Source organism: Pyrus communis, chromosome 16 (genome assembly GCF_963583255.1).
Source record: "Pyrus communis chromosome 16, drPyrComm1.1, whole genome shotgun sequence".
In the NCBI taxonomy this organism is placed as follows: Eukaryota; Viridiplantae; Streptophyta; class Magnoliopsida; order Rosales; family Rosaceae; genus Pyrus; species Pyrus communis.
The window spans coordinates 14,665,715-14,688,276 of NC_084818.1; the positions used below are offsets into that span (position 1 = coordinate 14,665,715).

Sequence of the window (22,562 nt, forward strand, 5' to 3'; positions counted from 1 at the left end):
CAGAGGAATGCGTTTGGAGCCACATTCTGAATGCTAGAATACATCGCACTTGCTTATCACACTTGTGCGGTACGGGGATCGAAATTAGACATAATGGGTAACGTCTATGCAAATTCACACCGTTCTACAGGAACATTGATGTTTTTATCTCCCTCTAACGGCAAGAAGACTATCTCATTGAAGTGGCAACCCATAAATGAGCGGTAAAGAGATTGCGTGCAAGGGCTTTAAGAGAGCTAGTGTGAAGGAGAATCATAATCGACAAAGATTCACATCCTTCGTTGAGGACCTATATTGGTACATTGCGGCGGTGCAACTTGGCACATGGAATGCACACCCAAAATGTGTAAATACGAAGCGTTAGGTTCATACCCAGTAACCAACTGTAACGTCAAATAGGTTGGGTGGCAATGGGCCTCAAGGCGGACTGACATAACTGCGTACAAGATTGCAAAGCCCTAGGCAGAAACTGAAAACTTGGTACGTTAACCAAGGTCTGGGTGATCATTCAAATTGCACTTTATGATCACGATGTGAGGCTATTTTGGGTGAACATGGGATTTCAATGTTCAATTATAAACTCAAAAGATATGCAATACTTTATTGAAAACCATCGATATAAACTTTCCGGCATTATCCAGTCTCCCGAACTTTAAGGGATAAGTAGGGTGGTGAACCCTTAAAATCCGCCAGGAGGTTTAGCAGCAATGTGTGTGAACAAACATGTGACCAGTTTGTCGATTCATCAACCAAAACCATAAGTATTTATATGGTACGCATTTTGGTTAGATTAGTCCACATATATTCCCTTGAATCCACTGTGAATAATGGTGATTTCATATCTTTGCGAGGAATGATATAAAGATCCAATTTATCAACGAGAAGGCTTGGCAAAGTGTGCTTGTAAGCATAATATCCTTACTTCGGGTAAGGAGATGTATAGCGGCATCATTGTTCGACCTAAGTGTCCCAAAAGGTCATGCCCAAGCAAGTAAACTGCTCAATCACCAGGCTCCAGGCCAGCCACATGTGGTGTGTTCCCAGTTGGGAGACAGCCCATTGGCCTCAAAGCAAAGCTTCAGGCTCATTTTTAGAGGTGGTGCAAAGTTATTTCACTCTATTTTCTTCAGTGGTTTCATTCATGATCATTGTCATCTCGAATATCCTTTAAAACTCAACAATGTTGTTTTGGAACGAGGAGAATATAAGGTCCCTAACATGGTAGTACCATTCATATAATGAGGAGCGTGCTAATGCTCTTAATCAGGTTGGATAGACCTGAAGTCGTTGTTAGATATGTGATTCAGGTGTAAAGTTAGTGTGTGTAGTATCGCATTCATCCAGACAACTAACTTTCCCACATTCCTACCTAATCACATGTTTAATTGAATTCAGTCACATGTATACAAGAAACATGATTCAACTAACTCGTATTCGATGACAATATCAATAAGATTATCCATAACTAAAAGAAACATGTTCACAAAGTAAATGGTTTACAAAGGGGATTTGGCCAACAAAGCCATCCATGTCAAAATTCTGCTCTTTTAATGGTGTTTGTTGGAGAAAAATCAATCTCACATATTGACTACGAGAATGGTACTCCTTAACAACATTGGTAAGGGCACGAATAGGTGCATAACCAATGATCTATTCCGTCAAGACGGAAGTAGATTTTGCAAGGTTAAGGTTTGAAAATGTTATCCCTTATTCTTGAAGTTTTAAGTCTTAGGTGCCAAGGATCATGCTTCGGGCATGATGCCACCCCTTACCAGGCCCTAATTCTACCATATATTGTAAAAACAAACTCGAAATTGGATTGTGAGAGGACAGACCTAGACTTAGGTTCGGTAAACTCCAACCGAAGCTGGAAGGGTCTGTTTGGTAAGCCTCTGTCGAAGCAAAGCGTACCGTTCGGTGCATCTTTGCCAAAGCAGAGCATGTCCTTCGGTGCATCCTTGCCGAAGCAAGGCACCATTATTTGATAGGCTTTGATCGAACTGGGTTAAGCCATTCGGTAAACTCCAGTCGAACTGGTTTATACCATTCAGTAGACTCTAGCCGAAGCTGGGTTTATACAGTTTTTCTTTCATGTTTGCGGTAGTAATCAGACCCGAGAATTTGATAAACTTCCACTTTCAACATTGTTGCTTCAGGAGTGAGTTAGAAACAAGGAAGGACGAGACAAGTATTCTCCAGTCAAAATTCGATCGGATTTATAAACTTCAAAATTGTACTCATTTATGAACGTAATCATGGTGTGCTTCAGGCAATGTTTTTCATGATTAGACAGTCCGTAGGAGCAAGCCAAAGAGCCATGGAATCCTCGTTCAGGAGGTATTTCCGTTTGTAATGCTTCGGCATAAGTCTTCGAGTGAAGATCATAGCGGAGGCTTATGCAGCTTTTCCATGCCATTGTTGGCTGCAATGGTTTCTCAGCTTTTTGATAGTCAAGTGGAGATTCACATCTTGTGACCCACGTAAAGTGGTTTTTATTAGAAACTTCCAAATAAGGGAAATCGAACTTGTGACAGTTCGACAATCTACTGAATTGGAGGGAACAAGATTGTGATTGGTGTTATGGGAAATAAAACATCCATAAGCATCAAAGTTAGAACATTCGGGTTCTAAGACCTGGTTTAAATGAAAAATGTCGGGTTTTTATGGGTGTATTGTTTTAAGAAAACTTTGGGTTTCAAAGGCACTAAATTTGAAACTACATGTTCAATTTAGTTTATGAACGGTTAGTTCATAAAAAAGAGGTTCCTGCAAGAACACAGAATGCAATATGCTGATTTAAGTGTAGTGGATTTGAGTTGCTTCAGGAACTCAAGTGTGAACCCTTCAGGACTACGAAATGATGTCAGCGATTCAAAGAAGAAAAATAAATTATTGAATCGTTAATGTCCAAAAGTGATATTTAGGTCAATAATTTTGGATTTCTTGTCAGATTAATGGATTGCTGGTCACTTTTAATAAACTCAATAAATCGGGACCATACAAGGTCGATCGTGGAAGCAAAATAATGACATTCAGGTCTTATTAGCTTCAATTAGCGATGGGCCAAGTGACAAGTGAATTATAGCTTAATTAGCATTAACCAAAAACATCCCAAAAATATTTAGATATGGTTATGAAGCGGGAATGCAAAAAATTGGCATTAGGTTCGAAAAAATCGTAGCGCAACTCGGTGGGCTGGTTGTCGTGTGCAAGGAAAGGCCCTAAAGGCCTATTGGGCCTCGAGTTTGGCTGCAGGCCACAAGCCAAGGAACTGGGTAGCCCAGTAGCAAACTGCTGGCGTTTTTGGGCCAAATGGTGCATGGGAGCAAGCACAGCCGAAGCTGGCTTGTGGGTCAGCACACGCAAGGTCCAGTCGAAGCTGGGCCTGGGTCTTTGAACTGTGGGATAAGCCCAGCTTATAGAGCTGGCTGTGGTACATTTGGGTCGGGCCGGTAGCAAGCCCAACAAGCCAAAGGCTTGTGGGTTATGGGCTCGAGTTGGACCATAGGTTATCCAACCTAGGCTGAAGCTTGGTTGGTTTCCAATAGGGCAGCGAGCCCAAAGGGTTGTGTGCCTTGTCCAAGTGTCAATACAACACCGTTTCCCCACATAGTTGGGCTTCAGGCTAGCGTGGTGGTCCAGCATGGTGTCATGGTGGTGCGGTGGTTCAGCATGCTTTTCCTCATCTTTTAATTACCTTGCATCATTCTCATGGTCCTACATATTAAGATTAGTATAATATAGGTCAAAATTAAACAAGTTAGATATAATTATTATAGAAAAACACTAATCGGATAAATCACTAGAGAAAAACACTGGCCGACTATATATAATCAAAGCTCATTAAACATGGACTTTTGAACAACTATCACTTACAATTTCAGCTCCATATCTTTCATTCATGTGCTCCGTGAAGCTAAATATTGTGGATGCTTTAGATCATATGGGGCAATTGTTTACGGATAATCAATTATGGTTAAAATCTCTTCCTCCTCAAGCAAAGTCGGCTTGATTATGGAACTTCACATGACCTTTTTATCTTAGGTGATTTCTCTTTGTCAATTTTTATTTTCATCTAATAAAAATTAGCAAAGATGAATTTGAACACATTATTGCTAACCCATTGTGAGGCTTAGCCCACTCCCTTACCATTTTTTTTTTTTTTTTTGAGAAAAGATGACGGTGTATTACTGATAGACAGAGGCAAAAACCAAAGTCCAAATTACAAAACAATCTAAAATCCAAGAAAATAAAGAGTACCTCCCAGCATCATTACATACATTCCTCAACAACGAGGTCCAAATTAAACGAAATGGGAGAAGTTAGCCATTCACAATCACTTCCGTTAGATAGACTATAGCGAGCCAATCGGTGTACAACGCAGTTGGTTTGGCGACGAACATGGGTACAAAGATCATTAATGATTGTAGGAAAAAGGACCTTCATATCCTTAATTATGTGACCAATCGAAGATAAGTTGGTAGAAGAACTTCTTAAAGCCTTAAAGGTCTAAAGAGAATCACCCTCAATTAACAGATTATCAAAAACCTAGACATCGCCTAAACCACTCATGCCCTTGCTGCAAGTGCTTCCGCATGTAAAGAAGATGAAACATTAGAGAAATTTGTAAGAAAACAGCCACAAAGTTTCCCAATTCATCACAAACAATGGTGCCCACCCACCAACACCTTTATCCATGTTCTATGCTTCGTCAAAGTTAAGTTTTAGGCGACCAGATAAGGGGGGCAACCCATTTGATAGCGTGCGAAGCCGAAATGTCTAGAGAGTCACACTTACCATTCCCAAGCATTGTATTTCTGCAATTCCAAATTCCCCAGCTAGTGACCATCATTAATTCGAATTTTGTCGAAGGAAGGGAGGTCACCAGGTTAGATGCCCATTCAGAAAATGAGGGATAGCCAGCTAGCTGCGGTAAGTATCCTAGGGAGGACAAAAGCTAAACAGCGTGCAAAGTGACAATCGCAGATGATGTGGGAAGTAGACTTGCCATGGGAATTGCATAATGGGCATAATAGATCATTTGCGATATGCTTGGAGGCAAGATTACATTTAGTAAGCACGATGTTCCTACACATTCTCCAAAAGAAAACTCGAACCTTGCGGGGAACATTTGCTTTCCATAGGGCAGTCCACATGAGCAATAGACTTGCTGTAGAAAAAGAGCTAGAGGGGTGAATTGAAGTAGCGATAGTCCACTCAATCGCTATATGGTAGGCAGATTTAATGGAAAATTTTCCACATTGCTCGTGGTGCCAAATTAAGCGGTCATCCAAGTTGCAAATGTTTAGTGGAATGCCTTAGATCAAATTAGCTTCTTCTGCAGAGAAAAGATAAGAAAGAAAATTAGATTTCCACGAGTGCGAGCTACGGTCAATGAGGTTTGCCACCCAATAGATGGTGCAAAGATCCAGCTTAAAAGATATCAGACGGAGAAAATGTGGAAGGGGAACCCAGGAATCCGCCCAGATGCGCATTGATGCCCTAATCCCAATCAACCATCTAGCATCATGATTAATAGTTCCATGGGTAGCACAGATAATGCGCCAGATAAAAGAGCAATTGGGTTTGATCACCGCATCCTTGAACTGACACGCGAGGAAGTATTTGGCTTTGAGGATTTGGGCCACCAAAGTATACAGCTTAGAGATCAACCTCCATGCCTGTTTTGCTAGCAAAGCCAAATTGAAGGCATAAAAATTTTGCAAGCCCAAACCACCTTTGGACTTAGGATGATAGAGTCTCTCCTACAAGAGCCAATGAATTTTGTTATCTCTATCAGTGTCGTCCACTAGAAGGTTGCAATTAGGTGGTTTAAATCGTCATAGAAGTACTTGGGGAGTAGGAAGGAACTCATAAGGCAGAGAGGAATAGCTTGGGCCACTGATTTGATGAGAAGTTCCTTGCCCGCCGAACTTAATAGCTTACATTTCCACCCTTGTAGATGTTTCCACAACCTTTCCTTAATATATCCAAAGCACACACTCTGATTTTGACCAACAACGGTAGGTAGTGCCAAGTAACATTCATGTTTTGAGACCCCTAGCACAAAAGCCATTCGAGCTTTGTCTAGCCCCTTCACATTTCAGTTGAAGCAGATCTTACTCTTAGGAAGGTTAATCTTTTGGCACAAAGCAAGTTCAAAGGCCTGTAAGATACGTGAGATTTGGTTACAAGTTTGAACCGAAGCACAAGAGAAGATAAAGCAGTTGTCCGCAAATAAAAGGTGATATACAGATGGCACACCATTCTTGATTGAAACACCCTGAATCAGACCAGCCTATTCTCTGTCTGCAAGCAAAGTTGAGAAGCCTTCAGCGCATATGAGAAAGAGGTAAGGGGATAGTAGGTCACCCTGTCGAAGACACCTCGAAGGCAACAATTATTCCCTAGGGGCCCATTTACCAAGAAGGAGAAAGAGACTGATGACACCATTGTCATAATCAGATTGACCCATGCATAAGGAAAGCCGAGCTTCAACATAACATGCTGCAAATTACGGTCATATGCTTTGCTCATATCAAGTTTGAGTGAGAGCAAGCTTGTTTGCCCCTCCTACGATTGAAAAGGAAGTTGGCAATCTCTGAGGCAATAATGGAGTTGTCCGAAATATTACGACCAAGAACAAACATTGACTGTTGTGGAGAGATAATTCTCAGGAGAATAAACTTCATTCAGTTAGCAATAACCTTGGAGATAATCTTGTAAATAACATTACAAAGACTAATCGAACGAAGTTGAGTCATGTCCTTAACATTCTTCACCTTTGGGATTAAGCAGACATGCGTGAAATTGATCTGCTTCAGGAATTTTCAAGAGGAAAGGAAAGACAGAAATTCACCAACTACCTCCGAGCCAACAATTTCCCAATACTTCTGGGAAAAAAAAAAAATGGAGGGGGGAAGGAGGCCATTCAGACCCGGTGCAGTGCTGGTCTTCATGTCGGAAACAACCGCCTTAATTTCTCAGAGAAGTCAAGATTTAGAAAAGTACACATCTCATAGTTCAGTTTTGGTTGAATAGCCTCAATCACCTCCTCATCACCCCAATTGTATTCCGAAGTGAAGAGGTCCTTAGAGTAGTTCAGGACAACCGACTCGAAGTGTAGATAATATCGTTTGTTCAAAAAAAAAAAAAAATCAGCAATTGTATTAGATTGGTGTAAGGAGTATGTGAAATTTTTTTTGTTTTTGTTTTCTTTTAATGTGATTGTTACAGTGCCACGTTTTTACATCTCCGAATATGGACTGACGTGCGCATGTTGGATAGGAACCAAACGAAAGCAACAGAAACCTGTAACGAAAGGCCGTTGGATAGGAACCAAACGAAAGCAACAGAAACCTGTAACGAAAGGCCATTGGGCTTTTTGTGGATTGAAAATACAACGACCTGGCCTCCCGGCCCAAGCCAGCCATCGCCGAAATTGACCTTTTTCCAGATCCAAATTTGTTCCCACGTTCTATCCTGTTCCCATAATTATGGTCCAATCGGATAACCACAAACCACTCCTACGCCCAAGACAACGCTACTCGCTACACCCGTCGTCCAAACGACGATGTTTGGTGTCCCAAACGATCCCCATGAGCGAGTATGAAACAATTTCATACTCTCAGTCGTAGGCCAAGCCCCAGCAGTAAACGTACCTTTTTCGACCAAAGTTGTTCAAAATCAAACGAATCTCAACCCCTCTCGCTCTCCGGTCGCACTCACCTCTTCCTCCTCTCTCCAACTCTATCACTCCTCAGCTCCTCCAATGGCTTCCGCCGTCCCAGAAAACCTCAGCCGCGAGCAGTACGTGTACCTGGCGAAGCTCGCCGAGCAGGCCGAGCGCTACGAGGAGATGGTGAGCTTCATGGAGAAGCTCGTGGTGAGCTCCACCGCCGCCGGGACCGAGCTGACGGTGGAAGAGCGCAATCTGCTCAGCGTCGCCTACAAGAATGTCATCGGCTCGCTCCGCGCGGCCTGGCGCATAATCTCGTCGATCGAGCAGAAGGAGGAAAGCCGTCGCAACGAGGAGCACGTGGCGCTCGTCAAGCAGTACAGATCCAAGGTGGAGACTGAGCTCTCCGCCATCTGCGCTGGAATCCTGGAGCTCCTGCAATCGCACCTTGTTCCTTCGGCGACCACAGGAGAGTCCAAGGTCTTCTACTTGAAGATGAAGGGCGATTATCATCGATACCTCGCCGAGTTCAAAAATGGCGACGAGAGGAAGACTGCCGCCGAGGACACCATGGTTGCATACAAGGCTGCTCAGGTACTTGATTTAGCTTTCTCTGTTTTCGCGTTTTCGAAATTCAGTTAATTATCATTTTAATTTTGCTTAATTAGATTCGATTCGATTCAATTTGATTTGTAATTTTGTATTTAAGGATATTGCGGCGAGTGATTTGGCGCCCACGCATCCAATAAGGTTGGGGCTGGCGCTCAACTTTTCGGTGTTTTACTACGAGATCCTCAACTCCTCGGAGAAAGCTTGTAGCATGGCTAAACAGGTTTGGACTGGTTGCGAAATTCTTCATTTTATTGATTTAAGAACTTGTAATTCTTTGTTTGTTTTTCATTTTGTAATACTTGATCATATATGGATGAAAGAGGAAACACTGAGGATGTTGAATTCGAGAATGCGCGTGAAAAAAGTCAATTGCTTTTACCTGTCTAGTTATTTGTTTGTTTGGAATTAAGGCACCTTCGTATGCATGGAGTCGAATAAGTATTGGAAGATGTAAGCTAAAATAGTTTTGTGTACAGTAAGAGTCTTTCAGTTATTCTGAGGAAACAATTTAGGTAGTTGTATTTTGCTCCATGAGTGCTACAACTGTATGCTTTTCTGGACAGAGGTCACCAGGCATTATCATCGTAAAACCATTACTTCTTTCCGTATTTTGGATCTTAGCCGCCAAATTTTTACATTTTTATTTAAAAAGGAGAAGGATGTTTCTTTTGATTGGATAAATCTTTAGCAGTGGTTTATAACGCTCCAACCTCTCCTCCTCCATGCCCTTGAATTTCAAAAATTTTGTCAATCTTTTTGTTTTCCACATCCCCATATTTCGGCAACAATCAATTATTTTATTTTATCCTTTTTCTTTCCGGCTATTTTTGGGCTGGGAGACCACCATGATATTTTCTTTTTGATTTGATATAATTGAATATGAATAACCTATCACCAACATCTCCCAAATTTCCTCTACGTTGCCAGTTTATCACGCATCAGTCTGAAATAAGCACAAACACCAGTACGAATGAAATGGAGGAGTTTCGAACCGCTCCCACCACTTAGTTACTCTTTGAACACCTCTCTCAACCGTCCTCATGCGCATTTGTGTCATTTATGTTAAGTGTATTTGTTGTCAAAGAAATAGGCTAGCTGATGAGTATGCTAGCTGACCAATTTGTGGCTTGCGACACATAAATGATTGTTAATCTAGACACATATTCTTTTGTACTTATAAACTGCTATCCGCATGCATATTACCACAAAAGTCTTATAAATTGTTATTGTGGTGTATTTGATCAAATTTCAATAATCGGTAAACATTTTCTGAGGGTACTTGTCCGCACGCCATTGTATTCACTTGAACTCACTATACAATTTAGTTCCTCCTATTTTTTTGTCCATACAGTTTCATTGAAAGTTTCCATTTTGTTCTAACAATTTCCATTGTTTCTCTTGAATTCTTATTGGTATCTATAATCGACGTCTCCAATGAAAGTTGCATGTTTTGGACCTTCGATATTTTCGTTGGGGACAAGGTCTTAAATATTTTAATGGCAAAATAAATTTTTTTTTAAGACCTTCTCCTCGTCAGTATTTGGGGATTCTGGCATGTATTGGGTGGAAAGACATATTGCATTACATCACACATGCTTGGATAAGGCACCATAAATTAGCATTTATAATTTGGTATAAATTAACTCAACTTCTTGTGAGAAGCAGTATGACATTAGCGCATCAAGACAGGCTACGATTTGGTTGTGATTCTTTATAGTATCTTCAGCAATTGCTGCCTTCAACATAGTATGATTATTACTTTGGTGACGTGAAAAGTACGTCTTTGTATGCTATACGCTAATGGTAGTTTTGGTAGAGCTAGTGGCAGGAAAGAACTTTGACTATCTTGTTCCAAGGGGTGTCTGATTAAATTTATTCATCAAGAGAATTTCTCTTTTCCCCTTGGGTTTCTTTTGCTTGCATTTTCAGATAGATGGTTGGGAATTATGTGTCCATACGTGGGAAGAAGGGAAAATGTTAACTAGGGGAACTATAACGAGACCAACCAGCTAGGAAAGAAGCTAAGCTTGGCACCAGTTAGCAAGACAAACCAAAAGCAGGAGACAGAGATTGAATTGACTAGGAATAGAATAATTATGCAGCAATATCACTTTTCCTCAATACCCTATGTGTGCTCTTCTATGTGACATACATGCAAAACATAATTTATCGCATGGACTTTACAGTATGTCAATATGGTAAATGCTTTGCGGTGTTCCTAAACATTAGAAATTGGAATTCTGCATCCTTATGTCTGAGTGCGAGGGGGTTTCATCTCAGTTGAGGTATATTCTAGTTATAAGAAAGCAAAAGAGTCAAAGAGCTAATTAATAGTTTTAGAACTTTAGAGTGTAAGTACAAGAGCTAAGCCAAGTACATGTTGGCATCAACTAAAAGACAACTTAGGAGGCTACCCAATAATTCCCCCCAAACTATAATGGTCTAGAGAGTGAGTTTAGAATGTAAAAGTGCCTAAAGGTGCTTATGAAGCCCTTAGGTCGGAGCAACAAGGCCAACCCAATGACCGCCACAGAGTGCATGCTTGCACATGAAATGATAATCAAGTTCAATGGGCTTGGTCCGAGTTTGGAAAACAGGACCTGGAACCATCTTCCCGGCATTGAGATTGTCAAACTGGAGCTAATGAGAAGGTTGGAAATCCAAACAATCCCGGCACAAGTTTGGAAGTGAGTAGTGCACTTGAACAAGAGACGGTAGGCTCTTTTTTGGCACTACAGATAATCAGGTTGGAATCCAAAAAAACATAGAAACCAGAAGTTGCAAACTGAGACAACCAAGCCCAATGAACATTAGAGAAAAAGGCTAATAGTACATCCAAAGTTGCTTGAGACATTGTAGAATGTGGCTTTAGCCACGAGATGTGGGATCCATACACTCACAGATTGGGCAGCATGATGAACTGCATACTAGGATGATGAACAAGCATAGATTTTGTTTGTTAAACTCTCTAATACTGTTTTAAAGTTTTGATTTGTTTTTAGTTACTTGTATTCATTTCAATTAGGTTGCATATACTAGTTATAGGAATGTGTAATGGCCGAATTAATAGTTAGATGGAAAAATACAGATTAATTAAAAATTACAGGAAAGTGTAAAGATGTACTTTATAATAAACTAAAGCCGAAATGCATTTTTGGCATTTACGCTGAGAAGGCTGCACCTCGTTTTTTGTTTTGTCATTTGTACTTTGGTAACTCTTTATACTGGAGGGTGATTCAACATATCAGCTCTGAATAACATGAAAATCTGTATATTTTTTAAAATACCTTTTATTATATGCAGGCTTTTGAGGAAGCTATTGCTGAACTTGATACACTGGGAGAGGAATCGTACAAGGATAGCACTTTGATTATGCAACTGCTGAGGGACAACCTCACTCTCTGGACTTCAGATTTGCAGGTCAGTGCTACTTTTAGATGAAATATTAAGCAACTTCAGCGCGATTTGTGTGGAGGGGGATGCGCACAACGAACATTATTTTTCTGTAGCACTTAATAATTTGGCCTATAACTTTATTGTTGAATGAAAAATTGTTAAGAAGAAGAAGGTAGAGCATCATCAGATTATGTTAAATCTCTCTTGAAACCGCAAAATCAAATGTAGAATATCATGATATAAGGTTTGAATTTTGATGCATAAAGTACAATGTAAATATGTTTTTAACGTGCTATTTAAATAAGAACTAAAAAAAGGTTTGCTTCCAATGCAAGCATGCTGTCCTTTAGTTTGCGATTTTAGTAATCGGGTGTGATACAAACCCAGCGATCTTAAGGTTTTGTTCTAGCTTTCCAAGCCTGAAATATTTATTTGATTCTTAGTGTATGTTGATAGTTCCGTTTTTTTTCTTTCTAAATATAATTTTGTTGGGATTCAAGCAGGAGCAGATGGACGAGGCTTAAGCACGGGATTGTTATGCTCCTTGAGGGAGGTGGGCTTGAATGTCATAAATATTCTGTAATCTGCAGACAACTCTATTTACATTGATGTCCTTATGTGCATACCATGTGCTCATGTTGACCTGTTTCCTTCTAATTTGTTTGGCTTGGTAATGAGAGTAGTATATGATGATTCCTGGTACCTTTATTTTTGGCTTGATTAATGATTCCTGGTATTTTTGTGCTCAGATTTTTCGTATATGGTCCTTTGAAATCTGTCACTTTTTATAATTCTCTGAAATCCAAATTGACGACACCCCCTTAGTTGCCTCATTTCGAAGGTGTAAAGTCGTGTCAACCTTGTATTTTTTGCCCTTTGCCCCCTCTTTCGTGGAGCCTGAAAATGCTTCTCATCAACCTGATGAAGCTGCTTGTTGGATTCAATTTAGGATGTTTTTCATTTAAGAAATGGGTTTGTGTGCTGAGGAGAGTTTAGTCATCTCCTAATTTGTTGCTAATCATTTCATTTCAACAATATTTACTTGCCACTTGGTATTACGGTTTAAGTTTGTGTGGGAGGTGGTTGTTTGGATCTCCCTAGTTCGAGACACTAATTTTTAATGACCAACACGTGGGTTAGCCTAAAATTCTACCCTCTATATATCGTTATAAACAATCTGAATATTTATCTTAGGCGAAGTAGGAGAAACTCCTGGGTGTGGAATTCCCGGCCGTGTTGCTGCCCAAGTTCGTGCACAAAGGTATCGTTTGGTATGTGGGACGGGACGGAATAGAGTGGGACAAGGCGTTTCGTTCCACGTTTGGTGCGCCTAAAACGGGTGGAATGAGCTGTTCCACGGGACGAGTTTTGAGTGAATTTTCGTTCCACCTCACCCCCATGGAACGACTCGTTCCACATCCGTGGAACACAAAATTATAATCTCTCCGTCTCCTTCTTCTTCCTCCTTGTTTCCATCCGAGGGCATCTTTGCTCCAGCTCTGTTCTGTTCTGTCTTGTCTCGTTCTGTCCCATTCCGTTCCGTTCCGTCTTGTCTGCATACCAAACGATACCAAAACACCATCCTGTCGCATCCCCTTGTGTCCGGTGATCTATATGCGACCCGAATATTTTCTCGCTAAGTTGTCGGAAATTTAACTATGCTCAGGTGTACCGTGTACCTCAAAAAATCTGTGATTTGCAAATACCAAAGTATCTTCTTATGACTGATGAATCTTTGTGGAATTGTAAGCAGCTCAAACATGATGAATCTTTGTAGGAATTGTTAGACTCTAATTTAGGATCGCATATTCAATCATTCAAATTCACGACAACGTCTTTTTTTTTTTTTTTTTTTTTTTTTTTTTGTCTTTTTTTTTTTTTTTAATGCAATGATAAGTTACACTAAGGATTTTGTTTGCTGTTGGTGCCCATTTTAGTCCTCACATTTGTGGATTTCACGTATGCGGTGGTGGGTCGGATTGTTCGAGAGTCATGTTTGACTCATCCTTTGATAGCTTCAAGGTGACGCGTGTTGCTAGTTCCGGTAGGATGCTACAATAACATCTTCTACAGATCTCTGTTGAGGCTTTGGTCTCCTCTTTTATTCACCGGTTTCTGGCGGCGGCTGCAAGAAGATTGAAGAAGTTGCAAGGATTTCTTTGTCATCTACTTTTCCTGTTATGGGTTCCAATTTCGGCTTTGGGCCCAAACTTCTGTTTACATGGAAGGTCTTTTGTTTTGTTTTGTGCTTTTTTTTTTTTTTTTAAATTTTTGGGCCTTTGTAATCTTGCTTTGTTGGTAAAGTAATTATCCTTGACCCAAAAAAAAAAAAAAAAAAAAAAAAAAAATGAAAAAGGAGAAGAAATTTGAGGTAAGTCACACAATATGTCTATCATAATAATTTGGTATTAAATTTGTAATTTATAAGATTTGAATCTAAGACCTTGTTGAAAAATATCTATCATTAGACCGTAGTACTAATTGGTGTAGCAACATGTACTCAAAAACAAAAATGTCTGCATAAACATATGAGAGAGTCTTCTTTACTTTTTCATTCAACAAGAATTGCCGATGAAATTTCTAAACTCAAGAATCCCAATAAGTGGAGACTAAGTCAACTTAGGAATTTTGAAAGGATTTTAATAGATTTTGTGAAATAATGAATTTCATAGGATTATGAGACTTCTACAAAATTTATATGGATTTTGGAAGATTTGAGAAGATTCATATAACAAATTTCTACAAATTTTGATAAATTTTACAGCGTTGAATCTTAACCGTCAAATAAATCAAATAATAATAAATGTATCTAGGTCATAAATAAAAAGCCAAGATTATCGCATAAACCTAACTACTCAAAACCCCTTTCCAATCCTATTTCCTCCCCACTTTATTCTTCTCTCTTTTCCGTTCCAATTAACCTCTCTCCTCCAATCCTTTGTTTTTTGTCAATATTCCTCTAATCTTGTTTTCCGCGACTCTCTCTTACTCCTCTTCCTTCACAACCCAATTCCGATTCCCCTTCGCTGCCATGAAGAAAAAATTGCACAAAATTGCAAAAAGAATTGTAGAAAAATTGCAGAGATGAAATAGAAAAATTGCAGAGACAAAGAAAAAATTGCAGAGATGAAGAAAGAAGATGAAGTGTGAGAGGAAGAGGGAGAGGTTCTTAGATCTGAAACCCTCAGAAGATAAAGTGTGAGAGGAAAGGGGAGAGGTTCTTGGATTTGAAATCCTAAGGTGTAAGGTAGGATTCTATTTAGTCTTAGTTATATATACTTCTTGTTCTCAAATCCTACAAAATCTACGACTTAATGAAATCCTACAAAATCTTTAATTTTTCAATACACTAAATTTGGATAGACTTTAAAAATTACTATTAAAATCTCGATTGACTACATCCAGATTTGCATGGATTCTAAAAATCTTTTAAAATTCTTTGGTTGACTACATTAAAATTTTAAAGTCTTTTAGGCCCCATTTGACAGCTCGGACTGTACTGACTGTTTCAGTTGGATATGATAAATAGTCATTGAATAGTACTGACTAAATTAGTCGAACGTTTGGTGCAATATCGAACTAATGACCGTATAATTTATACTGTTTTTGGTTTAACATCGGATAAAACAATTGATGATTCAAGAAAATAGGGGAAAAAAAAACAAATCTTTACTAGTATAGTGAATTTCATCCTTGGATCTGCTCTCCAGACCTTCCTGCAGCAAAACTAGCACACGAACCTAGTATGCATGATATTATGAATTCACCAAAAAGCCAAGAAGTTGGAAAAATCTCCTAACCCATTTCTTCAACTGGGTTTGAATTTGCAACATACCCAACTCAGGGCGCACAAGCAAAAAAATAACATAAAGATCAAATTTTTTTATTTTTTTTATTTTTTTTTTAGATCTGAAAACTGAAAACCCTAAAATTTTAATTAAAACACAAATTTGCAATCAATTGAAAAAAAAAATTGGAAGAAAAATAGGAGGAGGAGGGCAGAGCAGTGAGAGAAGAAGAAGAAAAATTGCAGGAGGGCGGAACAGAGAAGGAGGAGGAGGAGAAGAACTTGGAAAAAATTGCAAGAAATATTGCAGGATGGTGAAACAGAGAAGAGGAGGAGGAGAAGTTGCAGGAGGGCGAAACAGAGAAGGAGGAGGAGGAGGAGAATCTGGGAAATATTGCAGGAAAAATTGAAAGAAATATTGCAGGAGAGCGGAACAGAGGAGGAGGAGAAGTTGCTGGAGGGTGGAATAGAGAAGGAGGAGGAGGAGGAGGAGTTGCAAGCGATGCAAGATGGAGAGAGCAAACGATTCGGGACGAAGGCGATGAGGACGTAGAGAGCGAGAGAGGCGTGCTTTCTACCCGACTAAACAATACTGGGGTTTGAGCGGTATAACTAAGCGGGTATCAGCTGGATATAAGGGTGGGGCCGGATTATTTAATTCGGTGACTATTTAGTACATAGGAGCACCAAACACCTAATTTCGTATTATTAATTCTATATGGTGTGTTACACAGTGTACCAAACAAGGCCTTAAATTCTTCTCAAATATGAATACACCTCTCTCAATACCGCTACATCAAATGGCCACGGTAATAGCCTGTTCTATCTTAGTGGAGGTATTCGTCACCTTTACTTGGTTTTGTGACACCATCAAACTGCAACTTTTAAGTCCTAAAAAACTGTTTCCCCTTACTTTAAAAGACGTCGTTATATACCAATTTCCTCGTGGTTGAGATCCAACTATCTTAACAATTTTGTATTATTGAACATAACAAGAAAAAAAGAAGGCAATTCTGCATCCCTGATATTTTTAATTTTTCGTAATCTATTTATAATCAAACACGTGAACACTCGACTTGGATGACTAACGCATCGATCTCAAACTCGACAGATTTTTTCATATAAACACGGTCACGTAGTGTAACCATTCCATTAAAATTTAATAAAATACATCAGTCTTATCGCATACCGACGTAATATCAGGTGTTTCAAGTATACATGAAAATTTCTCTACAAACTCGATAAGCTCGATGGACTCTAAATGAATTGCAAGTGGAAGGGAAAGGGGACAAATCACAAACGAAAACAAAAGCAGGTCCGTTACAGAACAGAGACGTTTTATTTTTATTGCATATTCATTTGCTCTCTCTCTCTCTCTCTCTCTCTCAGCTTGACTGTTGCTCTGGATGCTTTTGATGCTGCTTGGGCTCGGCGTTTGATGAGAGAGAGAGACTCTACTCTCGAATCTCAAACACTTGACAAAAACCCTAAACATAAAAAAGGTGGTGGGGATGTTTGGACCACCACCATCTACATTTTCATGCATCTCCAGTCGAATTCAAAGTTTGGCTATTGGTAGTGTGGGTGTTGTGGAATGCACGAGGCATGAAAGGTACGAAAAATAATATATTTACATGCAACGGTAACAACGTCATGTAGTGTTATTAATTCACATATTACAATATGAACAAACGACAAATTTATATTTAAGATAATATATTATCATCAAAATTATATGTGTTATAAGATGAGCAGACTAGTAACATTATCTGACGATGTTAAAGTGATTCCAAAAAATATCTCACAAGATAGCTCTTACAAACTGTCATTGTAAGGCTGCAATAAATTAAAATTTGTGATTTGGAACATGCATGTAGTAGTAAAAGTGGTTCGAATTTGGTGTTGGAGAATTTTTGGGAGCTAACCCCAAAACAAATGAGGTGGTGGAAAGGCAAACAGTCTTAAATGAGGAGGAGAGCATCTCTAGGAGAAGAGAAAAGGGTTAGAAATTTGTGTTGCTGAAGTCCAGAAAAGTGAAAAAAGATTTAAAGATCATGTTTCTTTTAGGATTGGATCTTATTTTTCGAGTCTGCTTTTTACGAATGCAGGATTTGAGTATCCTAAGTGAAGGGGATTAGCCTTAATTTTTTTAGCATTCACTTTCGAGAACATACCAGTTAAAAGATTTGAACGTTTTCTGCTTTATCAGTTAGTGGTGGAGCTCAACTAAGTTGGAAAATTTGAATCAACTCCAACAAAATACGAGGGCGGACAATTGAATGATTGGTCTTTTGAAGTATCCAACAAACTTCAGTCAGGTTTAGAGTCATAGTCCAACAACCAAGTGTGTTATATATATTGTATGATTCTAAGAATATAAGCATGGGCAAAGCCCGATTTGTTTAATTGAGAGGGCAGCTCTCGTGATCGAAGCTATTCGAATTTGTTTCTCTCATACAAAATTCATAACTATGCATTAAATAATATTTAAAAGAGATTCAAGGTATATAGTATATCATTTTAAATTTTAGAATCAAAGTGATAGAAGAATTATTTACGAGGTTGACATGATTGTTAGAATTGGAGATAAGGGAAGCATAAAGAAGTAAAGGAGCATTTAGGAATTTGAGAGATGTTGTGAACAAAATTATTAATTAGTAATGTGATTGTGTAAATTTAAAGTAGACTTCCAATAGAATTTGGAGATGAAATTGTCATAGGTTTTGTATTACTTGTAAGATAAGATAAGTACATCATGATTAATATACTAGTCCACCAAACGAACCACGCACAAAAACTGTTGCGCTGCTTTAATGAGGATAAAGTGAAGCATTCGAATACTCTCATGGTAGTTCGAACTCTAGATGCATAGATGACGATAAAAAGGTCTTGGAATCTAAAGTTTCATGCCTTAGTGAAATTGGCGCTTTATTGTACTTGACTCAATGCATTAGATCGGAAATCTCCTTTGCTATGAATCTTTTGGTAAGATACATAACCCAAGGTGGCTAACTCCTTCATAGCCCAAGATGTTGGTTAAACTGCTATAGTTGATTGACTAGTAACTTTAGTTTTAATTAATTTTTTGGAGGTGTGATATTTACAGAATGATTTATAATATGAGCGATTCTATTGATGAGTCAATATTATATTATATATTTTACCATATTCTTAGTATAATTTGGTAATTATTTTGGTAGAATTTTGATACTTTGTTTTATATTTTCAAAATAGGACATTTGACTTCCTCTGGTGCAGAACGTGATCAAACAGACGAATTTTGGAGTGATTTAGATTGGAGGATGTTCATGTGTCTTTTGGCTTGTTTGTATCAAAATTTGGGATTTTTCTATCAAGCGGTTATTTTCTGGCGATTTATTAAAGAATAAGTGCGTGTTGCTGAAAAGTGACGTTTTTGGGCTTTGATGCACTTTTTGGAGTCCAAGATGACCTCGGATGGGTTTGTGACCTTCTGGAGAAGTGTTCAGAATAGCCCAACTTTAAATCCAATTATTTTGGGTCAGTTTTGGAGCTGTTATGGGTCCAAAACGTGGCTGTGCAGATTTTTGGATGAATTTACCAAGTCAATTTAGGATTATGTTTCCTATTTTATTTTAATTTATTAGGTTTCATTGTCTTATTCTAAGACATTTTCTGTGAGGGTTTTAATTGGGAGTAGTATAAATAAGGCTTTTTAACTATTAGTGTGGGGGAACGCAAAATTGATAGAATTTAGCAAGCTTTGGAGAATTTCAGGCGTTTTACTTACAAGATGCTTTCATTCTTTTTCTAGTTAAAGATATTTTCTTTGATTTTTATTATGAGTATGTGTAACTAATTCCTTTTGCTAGGGTTAGGCCATGAACCTTAGCATGAATATGTAATTTTACTAATTTGCTTATGAATGGATGCATGTTTGCTTTGAATTATTAATCACCACGATTAAAACTATTTATGTATTTTAATGATTGACCACCATTAGGATATTTAGACAAGTAATTTGGTGCAATTTCTATTGGAATATCACCCTGAAATTGAGGAGGGCTTCTTGTGATTAGTAATTGTAAGTTCACTTAAGGCGAACATCATGCTCTTAAGGGTTGCATGGTTTTCAAGAGGTTTTTACAAAGCTTAATGAGTCTTGCATGTTTATATTTGATCTGAACATCACGCTCTTAAGGGTTGCATGTTAGATATATGTTTTCACGTGAACATCATGAGAAAAATATGCAATAGGAAAACCTAACATTCAAAGCATGTGTATGGAAATTCATAAGTAATTAGTAGAATTGCATAAGATTGTAACGGTGACGGCTAAACCCTACTTTTTCTTTATAAATTGATTTTAATTTAAAAACGTTTTTCTTCTTTGCTGCTATTATTTCCGAACTTTCAGATTTCTTTTATTGTTAATTTAATATTTTTAAATTAAAAAATCTCAAATCTTTGATAACAATCTATTCTAATAGTTAATTAGGAGTTGATTTAATTACAAATTAGTCAAACAATGTTTGGGGACAACGACCTTGCATGAGCAATTATACTACAATTACCTTATATTCTTGCAAGTATTTTAAGTGATTTTAACCCTATTTGCACAGGTACTAAAAATCCTATCAAGAAATCGGCATCGTTGCCGATGATTGTTTTAATTAATTTGTTTTTGTCATATTCTTAATTAATTATTTTCGTTAAAAAAAAAAGTTTTAATTTTAATTTTTTTTTCTTCAGATTACTGAAAACTGTGCATGGTCAGTACCAGATCATAGTCTGCACAACTTGTTCAATTTAACCCAAAGCATGAAAGAACATTATGAAAGCACCTGTTTTTAGGCGTATTGGATAACACAGAAACAATGGCTTTTGCTATGCCCAAAGTTGGGCAACCTTGCGTTGTATATCCAGAAGATGAAGGCGATAATTTTTAGATTAGACATCACATGTTCGAAATTTTGCCTACTTTTCATGGAGAGCTCATGATGATCCTAACATGCATATTACTGAATTTCTAATGGGTTGCAAGAATATTTTGGTAAAAGGGTTTTCTGCAAAGTCTATTAAGCTTTGTCTTTTTCCCTATACTTTAAAGGACAAGGCGAAAACATGGCTTTTTACACTCCCATATGGGAGCATCACTTCCTGGGCACAATTAAACGAAAAGTTCTTAAGCAAGTTTTATTTAGCATCCAAGACTCTTGACATAAGAACTAAAATAATATCAAAATTCTACCAACATAATTACCAAATTATACTAAGAATAGGATAAAATATATAATATAATATTGACTCGTCAAATACCCCCAAACTTAGCTTTTTGATTGTCCTCAAGCAAAACAAAACTCAAAACAAAAACAAAGAACTAAGAAACTAGAAACTTAAACAAAAATTAACTAAGACAAAATTTTCACCTTCAAGTTGCAATCCATAGAAAACGTTAAAAATTAGAACATCTTTCCAAAAGTTCCAACTAATCCCACCACAGAGTCTAAGCCATTTAGAATCAATTAGAAAAGAATTCACAAACTTCCTTTGGTGTAAAGTGAACCATCATGGTTAAGGAGACTTGACTAAAACCCTTACCTCTCATCCCTTTTATTTAATCATTCATACACACACACTTATATAATCATTCTTTTTTTTTTTCTTTCTTTTTTCATATAATAATTTTTTTCCTTTTTTTTTTTTTTCCAGTAATAGTAGTGGTCGTGCAATGTCAGTTCCCTTAAGCTTTCGATCCAACCCATGTAGCGAGCTTTAGGTCAATGACTCCCAAACCACAAAGGCTTTAGGGCACTAGGCGCAGAACACCCCTAAGGACTTATTAACTTGAGCTGAAAAGGCTACGAAATCAACTAACCATCCTGCCCTATGCCAAGACTCTATCGTTTGATGTGAGAATCATTGTTGATCAGGCTGGCCCGGTTACTAAGCAAAGTCTCGGGTGGAACAATTATTACTTTATTTATAACACATACTAAACTTTATTTTATATAGAACAAAAACTAAAATACACTTAGACAAAAAGTAAGTGTTTCAATCTCACTCCCCACAAACCATGTTGGTGTGATGTCCAAATTTCAAAGTATAATTCATGAATTAGTGTCTAAGCAACGATAAATAGAAAAAACTCTACTATGGGGCTAACCTTCACCATGTCCATTTGTTCTAACGTTTAAAATAATATATGGATATTAACTAAGAAAAATGAAATTTTTTAACTGACACAAAAATTAAAACCCTAAAATATACTTTCCCACCCCAAAACTTAAATCACACATTGTCCTCAAGGTGTGAAAAATAAATTAAAAAAATGACAAAAAAAATTAAAGCCTAAAATAAAACATAAAACTGCTAGCAAAAATAAAGAAAAGAACCTAAGAAAAATAAAAATAGAAATAGAAAACAATAAAAGAAAAAAGGAAAAGAACACACCCGAGGAGGGGGGTTTGAACACGAGACCTGGAACTGAATGCAAAGCGCATCAAAAAGAAAGAAAAATTGTGCCAGCCTCTAGATTTGAATTTGTGACCTCGGAGGAGCACCAGAAATGCGCATAATTCCTTTCTGCACGCACGTGTGCCCACACACGTGCCAATAACCTTAGCTGTTTTGAAATAACATTGGATCCCCTTCTCAATTGCCTTGAGCCTAGAGCCAAACAGCTATCTTCATCTCCTCGAGCCCAGAGCCGAACGACTATCTCTCTCTCTCATTTTCAAACCAACCTGATCTCAGCCCCCTCTCTAGTGGTTCCGAGTCTAGTGCCAAATGGCTCTCTCTCAACTCGTTATTTCTCCAAAAAACTCAAGAGCATTCTCTCATTTTTGAAATGGAACTCGAACATCCACCCCCTCACCGCACTTCTCACTTAAACCTTTGGTTGCCCAAGCGTCTAGCCATCACAACATCATGCTCAGATCGTCATCACTGTCACTCCCAGAGCAAAGATATGCTCAGAAATCATACATTGGAGTTCCAATCATGCAAATTGAGACCATTTCGAACATGCAACGATAATCACCTCCCACTCTGTGCAATATACATATTTCTTAGCTTGCTAAGAAACTTTGAGAGCTAATTTTGTTTTTC

The 22,562-nt window shown here is 38.1% G+C and overlaps 1 protein-coding gene across 2 annotated transcripts; it reads left to right on the top strand.

Annotated features, from left to right (window-relative positions):
• Nucleotides 1-7,699: 7,699 nt before the first annotated feature.
• On the top strand, nucleotides 7,700-12,434 carry LOC137721432 (14-3-3-like protein G-BOX factor 14 kappa). 2 transcript variants are annotated; one of them, XM_068460527.1, is made up of 4 exons: nucleotides 7,700-8,272; nucleotides 8,388-8,510; nucleotides 11,594-11,710; nucleotides 12,187-12,434. In XM_068460527.1, the coding sequence occupies exons 1-4, from the start codon at nucleotides 7,772-7,774 to the stop codon at nucleotides 12,208-12,210; spliced, it is 765 nt and encodes a 254-aa protein (XP_068316628.1). In that variant the 5' UTR covers nucleotides 7,700-7,771; the 3' UTR covers nucleotides 12,211-12,434. The 2 variants fall into 2 exon arrangements, with proteins under 2 accessions (XP_068316628.1, XP_068316627.1); XM_068460526.1 differs by having other exon boundaries at nucleotides 7,701-8,272; nucleotides 12,190-12,434.
• The last annotated feature ends 10,128 nt before the right edge of the window (nucleotides 12,435-22,562 follow it).

Bases quoted from the DNA above. Each gene is read 5' to 3' on its own strand.
- LOC137721432 (XM_068460527.1), top strand. From the start codon at position 7,772: ATGGCTTCCGCCGTCCCAGAAAACCTCAGCCGCGAGCAGTACGTGTAC. The intron at 8,511-11,593 runs GTTTGGACTGGT...TATTATATGCAG, and splicing joins CTTGTAGCATGGCTAAACAG to GCTTTTGAGGAAGCTATTGC. The intron at 11,711-12,186 runs GTCAGTGCTACT...TTGGGATTCAAG, and splicing joins TCTGGACTTCAGATTTGCAG to CAGGAGCAGATGGACGAGGC.